The following is a 22,072-nucleotide window of genomic DNA, read 5'->3' as shown; positions in this document are numbered from 1 at the left end:
AATGAGGTACGACCTCACGCCAGTCAGAACGGCTAAAATTAACAACTCAAGCAACAACAGATGTTGGTGAGGATGTAGAGAAAGAGGATCTCTTTTGCACTGCTGGTAGGAATGCAAACTGGCGCAGCCACTCTGGAAAACAGTATGGAGGGTCCTCGAAAAATTAAAAATAGAACTACCCTATGACCCAGCAATTGCACTGCTAGTTATTTATCCAAGGGACACAGGTATGCTGTTTCCAAGGGGCACGTGCACCCCCCTGTTTTTACCAACATTATCGACAATGGCCAAAGTATGAAAAGAGCCCAGATGTCCATCAATGCATGCATGGATAAAGAAGATGTGGTATATATATATAATGGAGTATTACTCGGCAATCAAAAAGTATGAAATCTTGCCATTTGCAACTACGTGGATGGCACTAGAGGGTATTATGCTAAGCGAAATGAGTTGGAGAAAGACATATCATATGACTTAACTCAGGACTTTAAGTTACAAAACAGATGAACATAAGGGAAGCAAAAATAATATAAAACAGGGAGGGGGACAAAACATAAGAGACTCTTAAATATAGAGAACAGAGGGTTAACTGGAGAGGTTGAGGGAGGGGGGATGGGCTAAATGGGTAAGGGGCATTAAGCAATCTACTCCTAAAATCATTGTTGCGCCATGTGCTAACCAACTTGGATGTAAATTAAAAAATAAATAAATTATTAATTAAAAAGAGACTAGTCATAAGTCAAGTTCTGAAATCCAAAGAGTGACAAGGTTGTGTATGGAAAGACATGACATAAAAATGATTTCAGCTTTGACAGAGCATGGGGGAGAGATGGCCCCCTTACACATGGGTAGAATGAAATCAGGTATAATTTTAATGAGTTCTTAAAGGCCAAATATGGGCTAACCGGTCAATTTGTAACAGGTAATAGAGTAAAACACCAAGAAAGTTATGCAGGGAAAACTAAAATAGACCGCAATGATTACTAGCTGATCTCCTCCCAACACAGACTTTCATAGATGAGACTGTCTCTATAGTATAGCAGTGCTTATGAACATAGCAAAAGATGAAAAGAAATTATAATATCCAGTTGGACAAGGGGCCTGAGGGCAGAAGTTCTCCTGTACTGCTGGAGGAATGGTATATTGAAGAGCAAGTTGGCAATATTGTAAAAGGTCTTAAAAATACACATGCTTTGGGGTGCCTGGGTGGCTCAGTTGGTTGAGCGTCCGATTTCAGCTCAGGTCATGATCTTGCGGCTCGTGAGTTCGAGCCCCGTGTCGGGCTCTGTGCTGACAGCTCAGAGCCTGGAGCCTGCTTCTGATCCTGTGTCTCCCTCTCTCTCTGCCCCTAACCCACTCTCATTCTGTCTCTGTCTCTCTCAAAAATAAATAAAAACATTAAAAAAAATTAAAAAAGATACACATGCTCTTTGATCAAATAATTCCAGTTTGAGAAATTTATCATATGATAATAAAAGATGTATACAGGAATTTACTTACAAAGTTGTTTATATTTGTTAGGTTCCTGGCAAGAAGGAGATGGTACACTTAAAATGGATAAATGGAGACAATTTAATGAAGGACTATCTATGAAGAGGTAGGCAGGGTCAAGGGAAACCCACAAAGGTGGGTGGCATAACTTGGGCTAGCAGTGGTGGGGGCACCATACCACCCTAAGCATGAAGGCACAAAGGGAAGGAGCTGTTCCGAGAACCCGGCAGGAGTAGTCATAGGAGAGAACCTCCCACCAGATGCATTCTAGCTCTTATGCTTGAGGACACGGCCAACTAGTAGTATTTTCAGGGTGGGAGCTGGGGGAATAAATACCCTTGGTTCCTTTTCCATTATCAGATTTCTTGCTGGTGTTATCCACCCCCACCCCCTCCCACACTGTCCAGATGCATCGGAAGCCAGAGAGGGAAGAAGCCCAACGAGGCAGTCTTGCAAAGTCTCGCTTCTCGAAGCAAACAGCATGGTGGAGAAGGGTGGAGGGTGGATTGTGGGCCAATAGAAATACCTAGCATGATGTCTGAGGCAGCATTACATATGAAGGAAACCACCTAATTGTCCAACATTAGGGAGTGTGCTGAACAACTTATGATAGGTTTGTATTTTGGAATACAATGCCTCCATTACAAATGATGGGAGTTTGGGGAGTATTACCTATTAAGGTAAAAAGACGTTCATAATATAGTGTTCAGTGCAACAAAATTTTGTGTACAGCCCGATCCTAACTTTTTATCAGCATGATAATGTGGGTATGTATGTGCACACTTCTGTGCATTTAAATGCTTGGGAGAGCATAGAATCTAATGCTAACAATGCTTCTTCTGGTTAAGTGAGACTATAGATAATTTTAATATTCATAAGCTTGATTCCCTGTATATCCTACCTTTTCTACAATGTGTAATAAAAAATTAAAGTTCTTTTTAGAAAAATGAGAGCTATGTCATGATCCCATTTTAATTCTGTGAGCTAAGTAGGTGCTATTCTTAACACTGACAAGGAAAATTCCTTAAAAATTCCATTAGAAGCCAGTTTCATTTTTTGAATCTAGTTACAAAATTCTTAAATAAGATTCCAGCGAAGTACGAAACAATAATAATTATCATGGTATATTATTACTGCCAATAACACTACTGAGGGACCCAATTTTTAAATTCTTTTCATACAACACGATGAGGTAGGTATTCTACTAACATTTCCATTTTTAGGTGAGGAAGCCAAGGCTCTGAAAAGTCACGGCCAAAGTTACATGGTTATCGAATGAATGGTAAACCAGTATTTAAAGTCAGGTCTGTCTTCATCTAAACCCAGTGTTCCAAACTATACCATGGCTAAGTAGAACTTATCTCCAGAAATACAAGACTAGCAGATCACGAAACTCTGAATATATTCATCATGTCAACAGGATGAATACTTAACATCAGAAGATTACTTTGTGGATATTGCAAAGTCATTGTATAATATTTTTAAAAACTCTGAGAAGCTGGGAACAGGTACTTCATTAACTTGGTGTCTGTGTCTTTAAAAACAAGAAAAATCACGTTAATCAGAAATTGACCAGTCACTATCATAGTTACTTAGCATGCTTTGAGAGATTATTAATGCTTCAACCTGGCAGAAAGGGGTCAGAAAGAAAAAGATCAAAACATTACTATAGTATTAAAAACAAGAAAAAAACAGGGACGCCTGGGTGGCTCGGCGGTTAAGTGTCTGACTTCGGCTCAGGTCACGATCTCACAGTTGGTGAGTTCGAGCCCTGAGCCCCGTGTCAGGCTCTGTGCTGACAGCTTGGAGCCTGGAGCCTGCTTTGGATTTTGTGTCTCCCTCTCTCTTTGCCCCTCCCCTGCTCTCTCTCTTCTCTCTCTCTCTCTCTCAAAAATAAATATTAAAAAAATGTAAAAACATCACTATAGTAGTCTGATGGAAATTCATTCATTCATTCATTCATTTACTGAGACCCTATTTTGTGCTGGACCCTGTACCGGGTATTGACCAAATAGTGGCCATGGGTACTGCTAACTAACACTAACACTGACGTAAAGCTTGCCAATGTGCTACGCTCTTTTCTAAGAATTTTATGTATACCAATTCATTTAATCTTCATACAGCTTCGTGAGGGAGTTATTATTATTATTGTTCCATTCTCTAGATGAGGACACCGAGGCACAAAAGGGCTAATGTGTCACAGCTAACAAGTAGTGGAGATGTAACATAAATACAGAGTCCTGGCCCGAGTCTGAGCAATCAGCCATCGTGTAAAAACTCCTCTCTTAACAAGAAGTAATAGTGTCTGTCCTCAGGGAGATTACGGTTTAGTGGCAAAATAGACATGAAACCAAATGCAGAATGAAGTATGCAGTTGCGAGTAGTAGGTGCTCAGGAATAAGAGGCTAAGGGACATGACTTCTTAGATGGGAATGGAGAAGTCAGGGAGGACTGGCATGAGGAGGAGTGCTTCGAATCAATGGTGGGTGAAGGACAAGGGGCTGTGGGAGAGGAGCAGGTGCTGGGGCCACCAGAGGACCGTCCTCCCAGGCTGGGCTTCTCGTGCAGGAGTCTGAGAACCTTTGCAGGGCGTGCTGAGCAATGGACTTTGTTTGAAGCGTGAAGGGGAGTTTTCAAAGTTTTGTATCTATATTTATGAAGTGTTTGTCTTCACTATAGCTGTTTTATCGGCAGATGTCTTATTTTTTGCTCACCTGGTGGCAAATCTGTGCTGTACATGGGAGTCCCTCAGACATCTATGGTCACAGGAGATGGTGGCTGCATTCGATTCTGGTCTGAATCTCAGGCAGACAAGCCCATCACAACCAAACCCCGAAGTTCAAGTTGATGCTCAGAAGATTAGAGGGTGCTATGGGGGGTGGTATGAGGTAGTTATGATTATTCCCATTTTACAAATGAGAAAACTCTGGTGTAGAAAGTTGTGTCTGTGGGGCGCCTGGGTGGCTCGGTTGGTTAAGCATCTGACCCTTGGTTTCAGCTCAGGTCACCATCTCACAGTTTGTGAGTTCGAGCCCTGCATCAGGCTCTCTGCTGATAGCGTGGAACCTGCTTGGGATTCTCTGTCTCCCTCTCTCTCTGCCCCTCCCCTGCTCATGCTCTGTCTGTCTCTGTCTCTCTCAAAAACAAATAAACGTTAAAAAAAAATAGTGTGTTGAATCCATGAAGCCATTAAAAAAATTTTTTTTTAAACATTAAAAATTGAGCTCCTTGGTTACACTAGCCACACTTAAAGGGCTCAAGAGCCATTTGTGGCTAGTGGCTTCTTCACTGGATGGCACAGATTTATGGAACACTTCCAATGTCCCAGAAACTTTCCATCTTGTAGACAGTGCTGGTCTAGAAATTTCTTAACTTGACTTTTTAAAGGGCAGATGAGTTCCACACACAGTTGTTCGTGGGCAGATAATTTTACCCAGCTTCTCACAATCCGATGCTCTTCATCCAGAGCCTATAAAATTCAAATTTTGTGAGCATATTTTATTGTTTGGAGATTGTCATTTCCTAAAGGGCAGAGATTGTGTTTTTCCTCTATTTCTGTGAAGAGTCTTGGTTCACTAAATTTAATAAATGTTTGCTGCAGCCAATGACCATAGCCTACTGACTTCTGTGTAAGACCAAGGTAATGTCGTATCTGAAGTGACCTTTTATATTTTTCATGCAGTCTCCATTGGTGTTTCATAGTGTAGAGTAGAGGAATCTGGCATTTCTGGACATCCTTTGAGGTCTGAGAAGTTCTCTGTCAGTGTATCCCTTCTGGCCCGGGCACCAAAGAACTGGGGACACTCATGCTCCCCTTCCGGTAGTTTGCTGAGTTAACCTAATTGATTAATGAGGTGAATTGTTCATTGGAGTGCAGGGAGGCATGAGGTGAGGGAAGAGGCTGGCTTGGAACTTAGTTCTTGTACTTCTACTTATTCATTCAACAAGCACGAGCTGAGCCCTAAAACCTGCCATGCACCGCACTAGATACTAGGGAATAAATAGTTGTGAATGAGAAGGTCTCTGCCCTTGAAGGACTCAGAGACACATGGAGTCTTATCCTGTGTGGTCAGTGCAGTGACAGGGGCATCACGGGGACTTATGGCAGCCCAGAGGAAGGGCAACAAAGCCAGCTCTGGCAGATCAAGGAAGGCTTTCTGGAGAAGCGATGCTCCGCCCACAATTCCAAGAAGCTCAAGAGCAGAGATCTCTCCTAGCAAGGGTGTCCATTGAGGGCTTTGAGGGAAGAAGGGGTTTTCTAGAGAATCAGGGTCATCAGGACAGATACATAGTTAGTATGGGTTTGGTTTATTTACTCATGTAATTGGTCGAACTCACGACAAGACGGAAGAATAAGAGACTGAGCTAGACGACTATCATTTTTTCTCATTCTGAATTTGAGCCAGAGCCCCTGAGTTTGAGAACACAGTCATATGTGAGTTGGAGTTATAGAATGCCAGAGAATGAGGGTGATTCTAAAAACAGCTTTCACCAACTGTTGCCGTGATTCTAATGCGGATTTTTGGCATGCCTCAGGGAGCTGCTGGGTGTGGGGCTATAGTGGGAAATGACCATGGAGAGTGTGGGCAGAGGACTTAGCCAGTTGGTCAGTGGCAGCTTGTGTGTTGGGGGGGAAGGATTTTAGGGGAAACTGCAACAGACAGAGAGGCAAGGTCAGGATTGTGTTTCAAGAACATTCTCACTTGCCATGATGGCTACTAAACTGTGCAAGAGGGACAGACATTTCCAGCCCATTCCATCCAGGACAAGGATCCTGGTTTTAAACATTATACTTATGGTCATGGGTGCTTTGACAATGTCACTCCCTCCAAAGGCTTCCTTCCCTTTTGATAGGCAGGAAGTCCTTGTAATGACAAGTATCCTACACTTTCTGAAAGTTCACATTAGGCCACTTCGCTTTTGTAAAAATATTAGTACCTGTTTTTGCTAATGAAAGAAATCCAAAGAACATTTTCACTTTTATGAAAATAGTTGTTATTGTACTAATGTATGTCTTTCCAACTTTCAGAAAGTGGGATATACTCTCCACTTTGTGCTATTTCTATTTAAGAAAGGTTTCATAGGAGCGCCCTACTTTTGAATAGCGGGGGAAACCTATCTTTAGTTTAGATCATGGCAGGTCTAAACTCTTTGCCTGCTACAAGCTCATCAGATCCTACCTATTTGCTCTTTTGTCCCCAAATTCCTTCTAAATAGCTTTTCTTCCAGATAGGCAAGTGGCCCCTGCCCACATTCTGTTAATTTCTACTGTCTTGCCTTGCCTTTCTACTTTTCTCCCCTCTGTAGTCCCCTCTCTCCTGCTCTCTCCCTTTTTAAAATTGATTTATTTATTTTGAGAGAGAGAACACATGGGAGTGGGGAGAGGGCAGAGAGAGAGGAAGAGAGAGAATCCTAAGCAGGCTCCATGCTGTCAATGTGGAGCCCATCTTAGGGCTCAATCCCATGAACCCTGAGATCATGACCTGAGCCAAAACCAAAAGTTGGATGCTTAACTGACTGAGCCACCCAGGTGGCCTATCTTTTTTTTTTTTTTTTAAACAAATGTTATCCATTGTTCCCATCGCTCAAGACCCAACTTAAGCCCCCTGCCATCTGTGACCCCTTTCCTACCTACTGTAGCTCATGCTGATCTTTTCCTTTTTTTGGATTTTCACATTTATTTACTTATTTATTAAAAAACTTTTTAAAAGATATTTATTCATTTTTGAGAGAGAGAGAGAGAGAGAGAGCACAACAAGAGGAGGGGCAGAGGGAGAGGGAGACACAGAATCCGAAGCAGGCTCCGGGCTCTGAGCTGTCAGCACAGAGCCTGACGTGGGGCTCGAACCCACGAGCTGTAAGATCATGACCTGAGCGAATGTCGGATGCTCAACCGACTGAGCCACCCAGGTGCCCCTGGATTTTCACATTTAAAGTTCAAATTCTGTCACCCAAAATTGAGACTTGTGGTGTTGAAGAGAGAGAAACACTTTAGAGACCACGTAAAGCCTCCATCTTGGCCCGTGATCATCTTCTCTTGGAGGAAGACATTCCAAACAGTTTTATCCACAAGACAAATGGAACAACAACATCGAAGGATAAAATGCTCATAATCCCTCATCTTACTACAGCAATCTTAAGTATTGCGCAATTCCTTTCCAGTCATATATATTGTTTTATATTAGCCCATAAACCATTTTGTATTTAGGTTTTATTCCCCCATTTAACGTTATAACCCAAACATGCTGTATGTTTTTCTACATTTATTGAGAGAGGAGCATGCATTCCCTCCTTACTGTAATATGATTTCATTAAGCCCTTCTGCTGATACATTGGGCACTGGATCTGCCTTTTCAAAAGAAGTGTGTGTTCCTCTTGGTTCCATCTCCTCTAAGCTCTGAGACTGTACTCGGTGATCCCTCCCTTGCACTTCTTTATTCCCTCACTGTCTTCAGACACCTTCCCTCCTGTCTCCAGGGATGCTCAGTCTTATCTGTCCTAAAATAGGTCTCAGCTCTGCTGTGTACCCTTCTCTGTGGCCGCCATTATTTCCCAAGCAGCTCATTCTTTTACCCTAGTTGTTTGCCCCTCTCCCCCACCATTTCAATGGCAAGTCTCTTTTTCATGACCACATCATCAGGTCCAAAGAGATTTTTCTCAGTCCTTGTTGTTTCTGACACGGACCATTCCCTTCTGGAACTTCCCTCCAGGCCTTTCCCTCAGAGTCTTTCTCTGACATTTTCATTCCTTTTCAGCTTTTCCATAATGAAGCTCTCTCTCGGGGGCCTGTCCTCGGCCCTCTTCTCTTCTGCTCGCCTGTCTTCCCAGACACAGCCATTCACTCGCACATCTGTAGCTAACAGCTCTGTGCAAGTGATTTCCGTATCTGTATTTTGAGCCCTACCTGCCTTATCTCCCAAGCCTCAGCTCACCCTCACTGCCCACTGCTTGTGTTAACGTTGCTCCCTGGGTGCTGGCCGGCCTCCACAGCCAACCGCTCAGCCCCCCATGATCTTTCCCCCTAATCCAGCCTGTCCAATTGGCTTCCCTTCATCTCTCCTTACGTATGTAGCCTTAGAGTCTCTGAATCGTCCGTCTTTTATTCTTTTCTTTCTTCATATTTCATCAGTGGATTTAGCATCCAGAATATGTCTCATCTGTTTTCTAATTGCCATTCAAACCCACAAAGTTTTTTTCTTTTAATTTTGAGAGAGAGAGAGCAGGGGAGGGGCAGAGAGACAGAGAGACAGAGAGAATCCCAAGCAGGCTCCACACTGTCAGCACAGAGCCCGATGTGGGGTTTGAACCATGAAACTGTGAGATCATGGCCTGAGCCCAAACCAAGAGTCAGGTGCTTAACCGAATGAGCCACCCAGGCACCCCTAACGTGAAGATTTCTTACATAGGACACAAAAAAAGGAGTAAATAAAAATTGGACTTCATCAAATTTAAAAACTCCTGCTTTTTGACAGATACTGTTAAGAGAATTAAAAGACAGGTTATGGACTAGGAGGAAATATTTTCAAAATACTAATCCACAAAAGGATTTGTATGCAGGATTTATAACGGTACTTACAACTTGGTAATAAGACAAATGTTCCAATTATAATATGAGTAAAAGATTTGGGGCACCTGGATGGCTCAGTTGGCTGAGCATCTGACTTTTGATTTCAGCTCATGTCATGATCTCTTGGTTCATGGGACCGAGTCTGCCCTTCCCTCCCCTCTTAAAATAAATTAATAAACATTAAAATTTTTTTTAAAAACATGAGTGACAGATTTGAAGAGTTTCTTCACCAAAAAAGAAATATCAATGGCAAATAAGCACATGAAAAGGTGCTTAGGGTTGTTAGTCATTAGGAAAATGCAAATTACGACCACAAGGAGATATCACTCCATACCCTACCACGTTAAACGGACTGACCAAAGCAAGTGCTGACAAGGATCTGCAACGACTGAAACTCTCATACATTGCTGGTGAGAATGTAAACTATACCCACTCTGGAAGACAATTGGGCAGTTTCTTCTAAAGTTAAATATACAATTATTACATAACCTAGGAGTTCAATTCCTAGATATGTGCCCAAGACATAGGAAAACATATGTTCACATGAAGACCTGGAAATAAACACTGATAGCAGCTGAATTCATACTAGCCAAAAACAAACAAACAAACAAACAAACAAGCACCCAAAAACAAACAAAAAACAAAAAAGCAGGGGCTGCTGGGTGGCTCAGTTGGTTAAGCAACCGACGTGGGCTCCAGTCATGATCTCGCAGCTCATGAGTTCAAGCCCCATGTCAGGCTCTGTGCCCCATGTCAGAGCCTGGAGCCTGCTTCCGATTCTGTGTCTCCCTCTCTCTCTGCCCCTCCCCTGCTCACGCGCTCTCTCTCTCTCTCTCAAAAATAAATAAACATTAAGAAAACAGTTTAAAAACAAAAACAAACCAAAAAAAAACAACACTCCAAGCAAAACAACCCCCCAAAACGATAAACTGAAAACAACCAAAATGTCCATCAAATGGTGAATGGATAAACAAATTGTGGTACATCCATTATGGAATACTCATTAGCAATAGAAAGGAACCAATACATGTAACAAGGTAGATGAATCTCAGAGACCTTATGATAAGTAAAAGAAACCAGACACCAAATCTACTGTATCATTTCTTGTATATGAAATTCTGGGAAAGGCAAAGCTCTAGAAGCAGAAATTAGATCAATGGTTTTCAGGGATTGGGATAGAGTCGGGGTAAACTGCAAGCAGGCATAAGGGAAAATTTTAGGGTAACAGAAATGTTCTATGTCTTGAACATGGTGGTGGCTATAGGAGTTCACAAATTTTCCAAAACTAATTAAAGTGTAAACTTTAAAAAAGGTGAATTTTACCTGATTAAATTACTGAATTTACCTATCTGAATTAAGCCTAACTAAAAAACGATAACAACAACATCAAAAACTGAAGGAAAATAAAAGGAAAAAGAAAGAAAGAAAGAGGGGCGCCTGGGTGGCTCAGTCGGTTAAGTGTCCGACTTCGGCTCAGGTCACGATCTCACGGTCCGTGAGTTCGAGCCCCGTGTCGGGCTCTGGGCTGATGGCTCAGAGCCTGGAGCCTGCTTCTGATTCTGTGTCTCCCTCTCTCTCTGCCCCTCCCCCGTTCATGCTCTGTCTCTCTCTGTCTCAAAAATAAATAAGCGTTAAAAAAAAATTTAAAAAAAATAAAAAAGAAAGAAAGAAAGAAAGAAGATAAGAAAGAAAGAAAGAAAGGAAGGAAGGAAGGGAGAAAGAAGGAAAGAAAGAAAGAAAGAAAGAAAGAAAGAAAGAAAGAAAGAAAGAAAAAGAAAAAAAGAGGGATAAGCAAAAGTGTATTGTACATAGAATTTTCTACACCAGATGGTGAGCTGATTTTAAATTTTGATAGATAAGGCCAAATTGTCCTCCAAAATGGCTCTACCAATTTATACCCCCACCAGTAGAATTTGAGAATGCCTATTTCCCCCACGCTATGGCACAAATGGATATAATCAATTTTTTAAAAGTTCTGTCCATTTGATGGTGAAAAATGTTATGATCCTGAAACTTCAGGCATGCACAGTTAAGACCTTGTCCTAATTGGTCTCTCCACTCTCTCCTCTCTCCAAATCATCTTATATATTGTTAATAGAGTGATCCTTCTTGTGCCTAGTTCTAATAATATCTCACGAAAATTATTAACGATACCCCATGGCCTACAAAATTATGTCCAGACCCTTTAGCCAGATATTTGCGTCCTTGCTCTACCCCAGCTCCTTTCTCTCTTCTCTATTCCTGTCTTCTCATTTTTAGCAGAGAGATTGGTTCAAACCTGTAACTCAATGGTTCTTATTCCCATTTCCTTCCAGATTTTGGGGGTATCGTTGACACATAACTTGTACAAGTTTAAGGGATACAATGTGATGGTTTGATACACTTATATATTATTAGGCAAGGTAGGCATAATCAAGCCAGGCATCATATAAGAAAGGTTGAGGTTTGAGAGTAGCTTTTCCCTGAGATAAGAAACTTTTATGTGACAGAGCAGAGCTTAGAACTCAGCTGTTCTGATTCCCAGTCCAGGACTTTCAGTGCTATCCCCTACTGCCTTCCAGTCATTTCCAACATTTCGCCTAGTCAGTCTGTCCTCATTTCTATCCTACTCCTAAGAATTAAGGGGCACAGTTTCAAAATACAACTGGAGGCTTACATAGCATTCATTGAAATACCAGTAAGTTATATGCCAAGCAAGCAACCTATTAAATATTACTATCCTCCTCCCTTGACGAACACACCTTCATGATGACCTTGTAGGCTAGATTCAAAGGGAGAATTCCCAGACTCCTGGAGATCCTGAGCAGGAATATGGCAGCCAAGTTCCCATACAAATATGGAACTGTTCCACCCTCTCTTCCCATTCCTGGTTCTTGGCTTCATTCCCTTAGGTTTCACATGTTCATCTCACCCTACCTGCTGCCTGAACCCTACCCTACCCCTGGCTGCTCCTTGGGACTAGACATACCTTGGCCCACCCTTTGAGAATAAGAGGCCATACGGGCCTTGGAAGTGAGCATGGCGCCAAGTAGGAAGGGAATTCTGGGGTCCTAGGTACCCAAGCATGGGGGAAAGTGGGCTCCTTGTTGGGTATTCCTTTGGCTTCTCTGACTTCTTGTCCTATGGGGGAGAGGTGCAGTTGGAGGAGGTCCAGAGTGGGCTTTCTGAAAACTGAGGCCCATTGTGCTTAGGTCTAAGGGTGGTACTGATCCTAACTCTCACCCTCCCCAAACCAGACAGCAAACCTTTTGAGAACCCAGGCTAATTTTCCCTCCTCCCCTCGAGATTATATTTTACTGGAAAACAGGAGATGAGAATTCCAGTTTGGGCTCAGCCCTAGGTCAGTAAACTCATCTCCCTGGTTTGTTTCTTTATCTATACAATGAGAATTGTAGGAGACAATCTCTAAAATCACTATTTTTATCATTTATTTTTAAAAAAATATTTATTTTTGAGAGAGAGAGAGAGAGAGAGAGAGAGCAAGCACACAAGCGGGTAAGGGGCAGAGAGAGAGGCAGGAATACACAGAACCTGAAGCTGACTCCAGGCTCTGAGCCATCAGCACAGAGCCTGACGTGTGGGTTGAACTCATGAACCATGAGGTCATGACCTGAGCTGAACTCACGTAACCCACTGAGCCACCCAGGCGCTCCTGTTTTTATCTTTTATATCTCCCTACAGCACTAGTAGTTCATAGTAGGTGCCCAGAAGTGTTTGCTGGATTTATTTTTTGCATAATTTGGTATGAATGCCCTAAGGCCTTAAGGTCTTCTCTTCTCAGACACAAGTGTGTATGGCTGTGTGTGTTTACACATGTAGGGGCATGTATGTGCTTCTACTGTGTACCAGTCTGTTTTGGACTTCCAAGTCGCACAATCTGCTAGCTGGATGGTTAGAGCCCAGGAGATATTTTCTTAGACACTCAGGCAGAATGCTCTAAGTCCTAACAGGGTAACATTCAGTATTATGCCTTCAGAGCGTGGAAACTAGGAGACTTTCTATAGGGACTTGGTGACATTGAGCCATTTCTGTTATCTCAGATTTGCAGTTTTTATTTCCCACTGATGTCAATCCCTTTCTAATGGCTGGGCAAATATTTTATTTTCTTTGAATTGGCTGAGAATGGACAGGGAGCCTACTTTCCCTGACACCCTGGTTCTAGTGCAGGTGGGAGCTGACTGGAGGTTGGGGCCAAGTCCGAAAGGTTGAACTCTTCGCTGGACAGGTGGATATTCTGGCTCAAGTAAAGCGGGGGTTTACTGGTGCTCTGGGAATTCTTAAGCAGGATGACACCATCTTCGAACTTCATATTAATTTGGTTCCAGAGGCAAAGCATACATTCATAACAGAAGATAATACGATGGGACAAGACAATTTCATCATCTCAGGGGGCACCTAGTTGGCTCAGTTGGTGAAGTGTCTGACTCTTGATTTCGGCTCAGGTCAGGATCCCAGAGTTGTGGGATCGAGCCCTGCATTGGGCTCTGCACTGACAGCGTGGAACCTGCTTCGGATTCTCCCCCTCTTCTTCTGTCCCTCTTCCTGACTTGTTCTCTCTCTCTCAAAATAAATACATAAACATTAAATGATATATTTAAAAAAAGATTCTCTCTCTAAAAAAAAAAAATCCTCTCAAGTCATTGGTTTGTAGTCAAATGACACTTTATACAATGAGTTCAATGGATGAAGACAGGAATGAATAAGAGGTCACAGATCTAGAGACATCGTATCCAGGCGCCAGACTCGCCTGAACAGGCAATGTTTCTTCTCCTTCTTCTTATTTTTTTTTATTATTTTTTTAAGTTTATTTATTTTTGAGACAGAGACAGAGCATGAACAGGGGAGGGGCAGAGAGAGAGGGAGACACAGAATCCGAAGCAGGCTCCAGGCTCTGAGCCATCAGCCCACAGCCCGACGCGGGGCTCGAACTCACGGACCGCGAGATCGTGACCTGAGCTGAAGTCGGACACTTAACCAACTGAGCCACCCAGGCGCCCCATCCTTCTTCTTCTTTAAAAATGTTTATTTTTGAAAGAGAGAGAGAGAGAGAGAGAGAGAGAGAGAGAGCAAGCAGGGGAGGGGCAGAGAGAGAGGGAGACACAGAATCCAAAGCAGGCTCCAGGCTCTGACCTGTCAGCACAGAGCCCGACATGAGTTCACCCACGAAATGTGAGATCATGACCTGAGCCGAAGTGGGATTCTTAACCGACTGAGCCACCTAGGTGCCCTGGCAATGTTTCCACAGAGGTACTCCTGGAGATTATGGGCTGATGGTAAGGTATGGAGCCGGTGGGGAATCAGCTGAGAACATGGGACTGTTTGTGATGGGGAGGCATGGTAAAGTAGAAAACAAATTAGGAACGTCAACAAAAGCTGTCTTTAACCTTTATTCTCAATTATCTTCCTTGAAACTAACACGGAAGGTACTTACAGAAGGGTGCCTCAGACTCATTCAGAGGAAGGGCTATTACTGATTCTCCAGTAATCTCACCAGGGAGCACATTGCCCAGCAGGGTTGGAGCTGGGAACCGGTCTGGAGAGCAAGCCGGACCCTTTTGTCAATGGAGATGATTCACATTTTCCACTTAACCATCATAGTTTCCCGGGCAATTAGATAGTGCCCCCAGCTTACACCTTTCATCCCCTGCCTAGTGCAAGCATCCTAAGAGGACGCAACGAACCCAAACTGCCAATTCCACGTTCCAAGACCTTTACACCACCAGGTGTGTTCAGTTAGATGCCCGGCACGTAGCAGGTACTCGACAAACGTGAACTCCCTTCCTCGCTTTCCTCACGTTCCTTCCATCGTCAAACTCTTGACTCTCCCGACGTCCATCCCCTGACATCTCTCCATTGCCTAAGAGGGCTGGTTTCCCTAAGAGGGCCTGGACGTGCGCGGTTCTCTCCAGCTCCGCGGCAATTCGGTTCAGCAGGCGCCTTCCGAAGGCCTACTACGCGCGGGGTTGGCGAGCCTCCCGGGCCCAGAGCGTCCGGTGGCTCCTTAACGACCCAGACCGGAGGCAGAACCTCTAGAGGGAGAAAGGACGGGGAGAGTTGTGCGTGCGCTCTTCTCACCTCCAATACTGCACGTGGGGCTCTTGCGAAGGGAGCCCGACCTTCCCTCCGCTTTGTCCCCTCCGCAGCCCCGAAGGCTGTCCTACGAACGCCGGCGTCCCACTCACACCTGCTGCCCCGCACTGGACGGAGCAGAGCGAAGCCAGGCGCCAGAGGAGGAGCGAGAGGCCCGCCGCCCTCCGGGCTTGCCAGGTTTTCCGGCCCTGACCCCTCCTCGCCGGCCTGCCTCTCTCCCTCCCGGCGCCCCCGGGGGCGGAACGCGCGGGGCCACCCGGGCCGCGGGCCCCGGTGTTCGGGGCGGGGCGGCGCCGGCCGGGCCCAGGCCTCCCGCGCCCCCCCACCCCCCCGCGCCTCCTCCCGGGAGGCGGGTCCTGGGGGAGACCCGGCACCGGCCCCGCGCGGCGCGGCCCCGGCGCGCCCCAGCCCCGCGCCCGCCGCCCGGCCGCCCCGCAGGCAGGCGCCCGGCCGGCCGGGAGGTGGTGCTCGCCTCCCCGCGCCCGGGCCCGCGCGTTGCCGAGCAGCGGCTCGGAGGCTCCGAAGGGGGCGGAGCGGCGAGGCCGGCGTGCTGCTGGCGGCCCCTGTCCGCGGTTCCGGCCCCCGGCCCGCCCCCGCCTCGCCGGCCTCCCTCCGCGCCGGTGCGCGGCGCCCCGTCCCAGCCGCAGCCGCAGCGGCCGCCCCTCCCGGGCCCGAGAGCGCCGAGCCGCGAGGCCGGGCCGGGGCGCCGGCCGGGACTGCCGGGGGCGCGGCGCCGACGCCGAGGCGCGGCCATGGAGGGGAAGACCCGCGCCGGGGTCGCGCTGGTCCCGGGGCCGAGCGGCCGCGGGCCTTCCGCCCGCCGCGCCCGCCGCCTCCGCCGCCGCCCGGGGCTGCTGCTCCCCGGCCTCTGGCTGCTGCTGCTGGCCCGGCCGGCCTCATGCGCCCCAGGTAAGCACCGCCGAGACGCTCGGGCCGCGACCCTGCCTTTTTTTATTGCTGTTATTTTCAAAATCGTGCTTTCCCCGCCCACCCTCTTTTATTCTCCACCGCTCCCTAGCCCTCCTTTCTTGAGATGCTTTTTCCATTCTTCTTGGGCCCAGCAAATAAGAGGCACGGCGAAAATAAAAGGAAAAAAAGCGAACGGATTCTGGCCAGTCTTGCCAAAGGTCTGCAAAGCTCTCCTGGTATCCACGAAGCCGGAGGCGGGTCTGTGGCTTCTCCAAATGTGCCTTTATTTTCTCTGCAAAAGGCAGGCACTGAAATTGTATTTGTGCATGTTTCTATCAGTGTGGTATATCAAATGTTTGGGAATACTTTATTGTAGGGGCGAAGGGGCCCATTCGGGGTGTGTGCTTTGAGACGGCATTGCCTTAGTCCGAGTAGCCCGGCGTCCCCCAGATGCAGGCAGGCTGGCGGTGTCCCCCAGTGCACCAGGACACAAAGAACATTCAAAGAAAATCTCTTGGAAAGCGCCCTGGCCATGGATCTTTCCAGGGAAATAGCTATTGCTCTTACTTCTGCAAATGCATCAGTACAATAGAGTGTGAAAATATTGTGATTCTTAAGTGTCAGGGCATGAAAGGAGTAAGGGTTGTTTTATAATAGATGCAGTTTACTGACTCTTCGGCAGCATGGTATTAAAAGGCGTCATTTATAAAGGAGCATGTGGGCGGGTTTTGTTGTTGAAATGATTTAATTCATATTGCTTGTCTGAAATGTTTATTTGTCCACCCTGAGCACACACACAGGATGGTCTGGAAACCATCTCTGAGCTGACACGCTCCAAGCTGGTGATTGGCCCGGCACACACCCTCGACCACTTTGGGGGCAGAAAAGGAAAGGTGGAATGAGCAGCTCTGGGTGGAGGGCTTCTGCACGGTGAGCACAAGCAGGGCCACGGAATCTCCTCCGAATCCTCCCTTCTCATGGGAGCAGGGCCAAAGGACTGCCAAATGGCTTTGGAAGGAAATGGAACACATTTGAAGGTGTCCCTTGGACATCACTGTCGGAATTATAACCAGTGCCACATAAGGGATGGTGCAATAGAAACACAGGCAGGGACTTCAGGGATCATAGAATGGAACCACTCCCCTTACTACAGAGGAGACTGATACAGAGAATTGGCTTGGTCAAGGTCACTGGCTAGTTAGTGCAAACTCGTTACTTTTCCATTTCCCCCCTACTGCCCCATGACCTCTAGGCTTATAGACACCTGAGGCCTCCACAAAGATTTCCCACAGCTGGGGGGGGGGGGTGGTGGGTAACCCTGCTTCAGGGAGCCATACCAGAGCAAGGGCAACAGAACAGGTCTCTTGAAGGCAGTATACAGAGAGTGCAAGCAATTCGCCTGCCCTAGCCCGTCAGTTCTCATTAGTGCCTTCTGCCTATTCAGAGGAGAGGAGACTTGGGGCTTTCTGTGAGAAGAGATAATCATGAAGAGTGCCCTTGGCTTTAGTCGGCAAAGAAAGCCCATCTGATACCTGGCACACTAATCGTTTCCATTTACGCAGTGCGTCCTCTGTGCCAGATGCTGCATTTTGTAGACATGATCCAATCATGTCTTGAGTTCGGCACGATTATGCCCATTTTACAGATGAGGAAGCTAAGACTTCAGGAGTTTAGGTTAGTTTGATTCCACACTCTCTGCATTTAACTTCTGCACAGCTTCCCCGTGTGAGCGTGGCCATCGGGATGTACTTGTAGATGTGGTGGAGAGTAGAAGTAATTCTTTTGATAAATTTAAAGTATCTAGCTGTTTGCATTGTCCCTCTGTAACTTGTCTTTAGGAGTCATTCCTGTTTCCCATCAACCCCCAATGCAAACGTTCAAGTTGGAGATGTGAAGTTCATTATATTTCGGTGCTGGAGCTGACTTCACTGAAGTGGAGACTTCATCCTTTCGCTGATTTGTGTACCGGGCTCCTCGGGTTTGCATGGCTGCTTCTAGGCCAGGTGATAGAATCTTAACGCTAGAAGTGGAGGACATGGCGTCTGTCCTCAAGGATCCAGTTGGAAACCCAAAGCGAGTGCAGATCCCTGCGCGGACTTGTTGGCGGGCAGGAAGGCGTGGGCCATCCTTAGAGAAGACCTATCTTAAAGGTGGCCCCTGACCCCCTTGTTGAAGGCTGTGAGAAGCCACAGCGGTGGAGGCCTGGGCATGGCGAGTGTTGGTTGAATCCTGGGAAGAGGTTGCGTTTCACTTGTTTGGCCCACGTCTCCTCTCTGCCACTAGGGCCCTCTGACTCCTCATCCTGAGTGTTGTCTTTTCACCATCAGAGTGGGGATGGGGGGAGGCTTTGTTGAACCCTGCTGTGGTGGTTCTCCTTCTAAAGAGCGTTGTTCAGAAAGTGGCACGTCTTAATCCTGCGTGGGATTTCCTGGGTTAGGCAGCAGTCTCGCTCGCGTGGCCGGCTGAAAACCATCTCCTTCGGCAGTCTTCTCATTAACCTCTGTTAAATGGAGTCCACCTTCCAGTCTATATTTAAATTCCTGTGTTTTATTGATTTCTTGCCTACTTCTGTTTCATTCAGCATTTTGAATGTGCCCTTTTTTTTGTTTGTTTAAACATTTATAAGTTTGGTCTTGACTGTTCACTGTTATGGAAACAACTTGTAGTACTTTGGACTTGCTTTTGAATGTATTTTTTAGGCGATCCCACGTCCACAGTATAAAAAGAAAGAATTGTGCTCCATTTCCTCATCTTATTCGGGGATAAGTCCTTAAAATAATAGTTACTATGAATGTGATAATTTTGCTGAGAATTTGGAAATTACTAGAAGGTACAGAGAACAGATACTCATAATCCCACAACCCATAGATAACGCTAAATAGTTTTTTTGTTGCTGTTCACATTAAAAAAGTGAAATGAAATATTTGCACAAATACATTTACTACTTTTTTCGCTCATTATTTAATCTAAGCATTTTCCTATTCATTAAATATTGTTTGAAAACATGGTGTTCCATCCTAATAATTTCCTTAATTATTCTTTTATATTTCCAGCTTTTTTGGCTGTTATAAATAATGCTATGATGAATAGATATGTAGATAAGGCTTTGTCTGTATTTGTTGTCTGTATTTGTGTGTGTGTGTGTGTGTGTGTGTGTGTGTGTGTGTTTGGCATACATTTCTAAAAGGGGAGTTAGAATGTGATTCAAATCTAAGACCTACCAGGCTGAATCTTTGCATGTTTTGTTTAGGGTGCTCGGTGCACCTACAAGGTGCTCCGTAAGTGGTTGTTGAATGAATCAACTATTTCTGTAACGCTGTAACACTGAAATCCTAAAAATTTATGCAGTTGCCTCTCTTCATCATCACCAGCATTGGGTATTATTTTTAAAACTTTTTTAAATTTTATTTTTTAAAATTTACATCCAAATTAGCATACAGTGCAACAGTGATTTCAGGAGTAGATTTCTTAATGCCCCTTACCCATTTAGCCCCTCCCCCTCCCCCCACTCCTCCAGCAACCCTCAGTTTGTTCTCCATATTTATGAGTCTCTTCTGTTTTGTCCCCCTCCCTGTTTTTATGTTATTTTTGTTTCCCTTCCCTTATGTTCATCTTAAAGTCCTCGTATGAGTGAAGTCATATGATTTTTGTCTTTCTCTGACTAATTTCACTTAGCATAATACCCTCCGGTTCCATCCACGTAGTTGCAAATGGCAAGATTTCATTCTTTTTGATTGCCGAGCAATACTCCATTGTATATATATACCACATCTTCTTTATTCATTCATCCGTCGATGGGCTTTTGGGCTCTTTTCATACTTTGGCTATTGTTGATAGTGCTGCTATCAACATGGGGTGCATGTGTCCCTCCGAAACAGCACACCTGTATCCCTTGGATAAATACCTAGTAGTGCAGTTGCTGGGTCGTAGGGTAGTTCTGTTTTTAGTTTTTTGAGGAACCTTCATACTGTTTTCCAGAGTGGCTGCACCAGCTTGCATTCCCATATTTTTAAAACTTTTGTAAAATAAATTTGTAATTCCTTGCTTAAATTTTTTTTATTCTGGGTTGGGTATTTTTTTTATATATTTTGTATTTGTATTCTGTGAATTTTCTGTGTTTTTATCACTTATGTGTTGGGTGTATATATTTACATCTTTACGAAGGATAATGACCGCTTCCTCTCATTTGTTGTACTTTCCCCTTTCTAACGCATTTTCTTTTACATTTTTCATAATTTAGAAACGTGGAAGTTGTGATTATTTTGATTAGCAAAATCTGATTTTCTTTTTCTAACTTTTTTCATTGCATTTATTCTCATGACTTGTTAAATTTTTATCTTAATGTACTTATTTTATTAGTCATTTTGAGGCGAGCATTTGTTGTACTTTTTGAGCAATTTAGTATCCTATAAACAAAGACTTTAAATGTTTCACAGGTGTGATCCCTGGCCCTCCCGCATCAACATCACTAAGGGATGTCGGGCTGCTTGTTAAGAATTTAGATTTCTGGGCTCACCCTGGACGTATCTATATTAGAATCTTCGGTGGTGGTGCCTGGGAATCTTCATTTTTAACAAGTTTATAGCTGAGTTTTAGGCGCTTTAACTTTGGAACCACTGATCCAGATACTGTAATCCCAGAAGCTTAAAACTAATAGCATTTGGGGGGTACACACTTAATATCTTGCCATTGTCTTTTCATGATTAGAACGATTGATTGAAAATTGTGATGTTGAAATTGTTTTTTGTTCAGTCTTGTTCGCTTGGTTTTCTTTGGGATGGGAGTCCAAGGGCATAGAGGACTTCGTTTTAAATTCTCAGTCCTGGCCACTTGGGAACAGCTGCTACCTTTGTCAGGAAATGCCTCGCTTAATCCTGAAAACAGAACCCAGCCAGGGAGTTGTTAAAATTCGCTGGGGACCTGGGAGTCACAGGTTGTCTATCAGTGCCCTGGGTGCTAGAGACAGCTAGTTACCCTAATTACAATTATGATTAGGTTGATTTTCTCATATAGGAAGATGCTGCCGTAACTGGTCTAATTTGTTTCCAAGTTGCCACCACCCACCTTCCATCAGCGGCTCACGTGATTTCTCTTCCATGTGCTCCAGCAGCATGATTTGTTGGAAGGCACGTTGAACTGTGAGTTAGCAGACCCGAGTGTGGAGTGTGCTCTTTTCTGCTGATAACTTGCTTTGTGACCGTGGACAAGTTACCTTGTCCTGGGTTTCTTCATCATTGTAAGAAGAGGTCACTGAGATTGTCTCTAAATTCCCTTTTAGTTCTTATATTTCAAGTCCACATGTTGGATACCTTGGAATGAGCTTGTTACGGACAGCGACAGTCCTGTGAATGTTTGGTGTTGAGAATGTTGGCGAATGTTTGTGTCACTCTCTCCCTGTCCTGTCGTTCTAGCCCAGTGACTTGCTCAAGGCAGTTCATTCCATTCTTCTTTTTCAAAAAAATCCTCGGGGCGCCTGGGTGGCTCAGTCAGTTGAGCGTCTGACTTCGGCTCAGGTCATGATCTTGTGGTTCATGGGTTCAAGCCCCACGTTGGGCTCTGTGCTGACAGCTCAGAGCGTGGAGCCTGCTTTGGATTCTGTATCTCTCTCTCTGCCTCTCCCTCACACGTGCTCTCTCTCTCTTTCTTTCTTTCTCACAAATAAAAATAAAACATTAAAAAATTTTTTTTTTTTAAATCCTCTAACCACCTGCATCCCCACCCCTGGGACACATACTTTGCTCTCTCATGGTCTTTTTCTTTGTCTCTTCCTTTTATCCGTCTTCAGTGACAATGCTTCAGGTGTGCTAGTGCTGTGGCTTAGAGCTTTAGGCATCGCTTCTCCTCATTAGTGAAAATCTAACCTTGCTACTCACTGTGAATGTGTGGTCCACAGACCAGTACCGTCACCATCTGGTAGCTTGTTAGAAATGCAGAATCCTGGGGCGCCTGGGTGGCTCACTTGGTTAAGCATCCAATTCTTGATTTCAGCTCAGGTCATGCTGTCATGGTTCATGG

The 22,072-nt window shown here is 45.0% G+C and overlaps 1 protein-coding gene across 1 annotated transcript in view; it reads left to right on the top strand.

Moving 5' to 3' along the window:
* The first annotated feature begins 13,180 nt into the window (after positions 1-13,180).
* The window catches only part of KIAA1549 (KIAA1549 ortholog), a 150,772-nt gene continuing 141,880 nt past the window's right edge, over positions 13,181-22,072 (top strand). The window contains exons 1-2 of the mRNA XM_045052641.1: positions 13,181-13,225; positions 15,202-16,057. Of these exons, the coding sequence (XP_044908576.1) occupies positions 13,181-13,225; positions 15,202-16,057 (901 nt within the window). The remainder of the gene's footprint in view (positions 13,226-15,201; positions 16,058-22,072) is intronic.

This window comes from Felis catus, chromosome A2 (genome assembly GCF_018350175.1).
Source record: "Felis catus isolate Fca126 chromosome A2, F.catus_Fca126_mat1.0, whole genome shotgun sequence".
Taxonomy (NCBI): domain Eukaryota; kingdom Metazoa; phylum Chordata; class Mammalia; order Carnivora; family Felidae; genus Felis; species Felis catus.
This window is presented reverse-complemented; position numbering and strand designations above follow the sequence as displayed.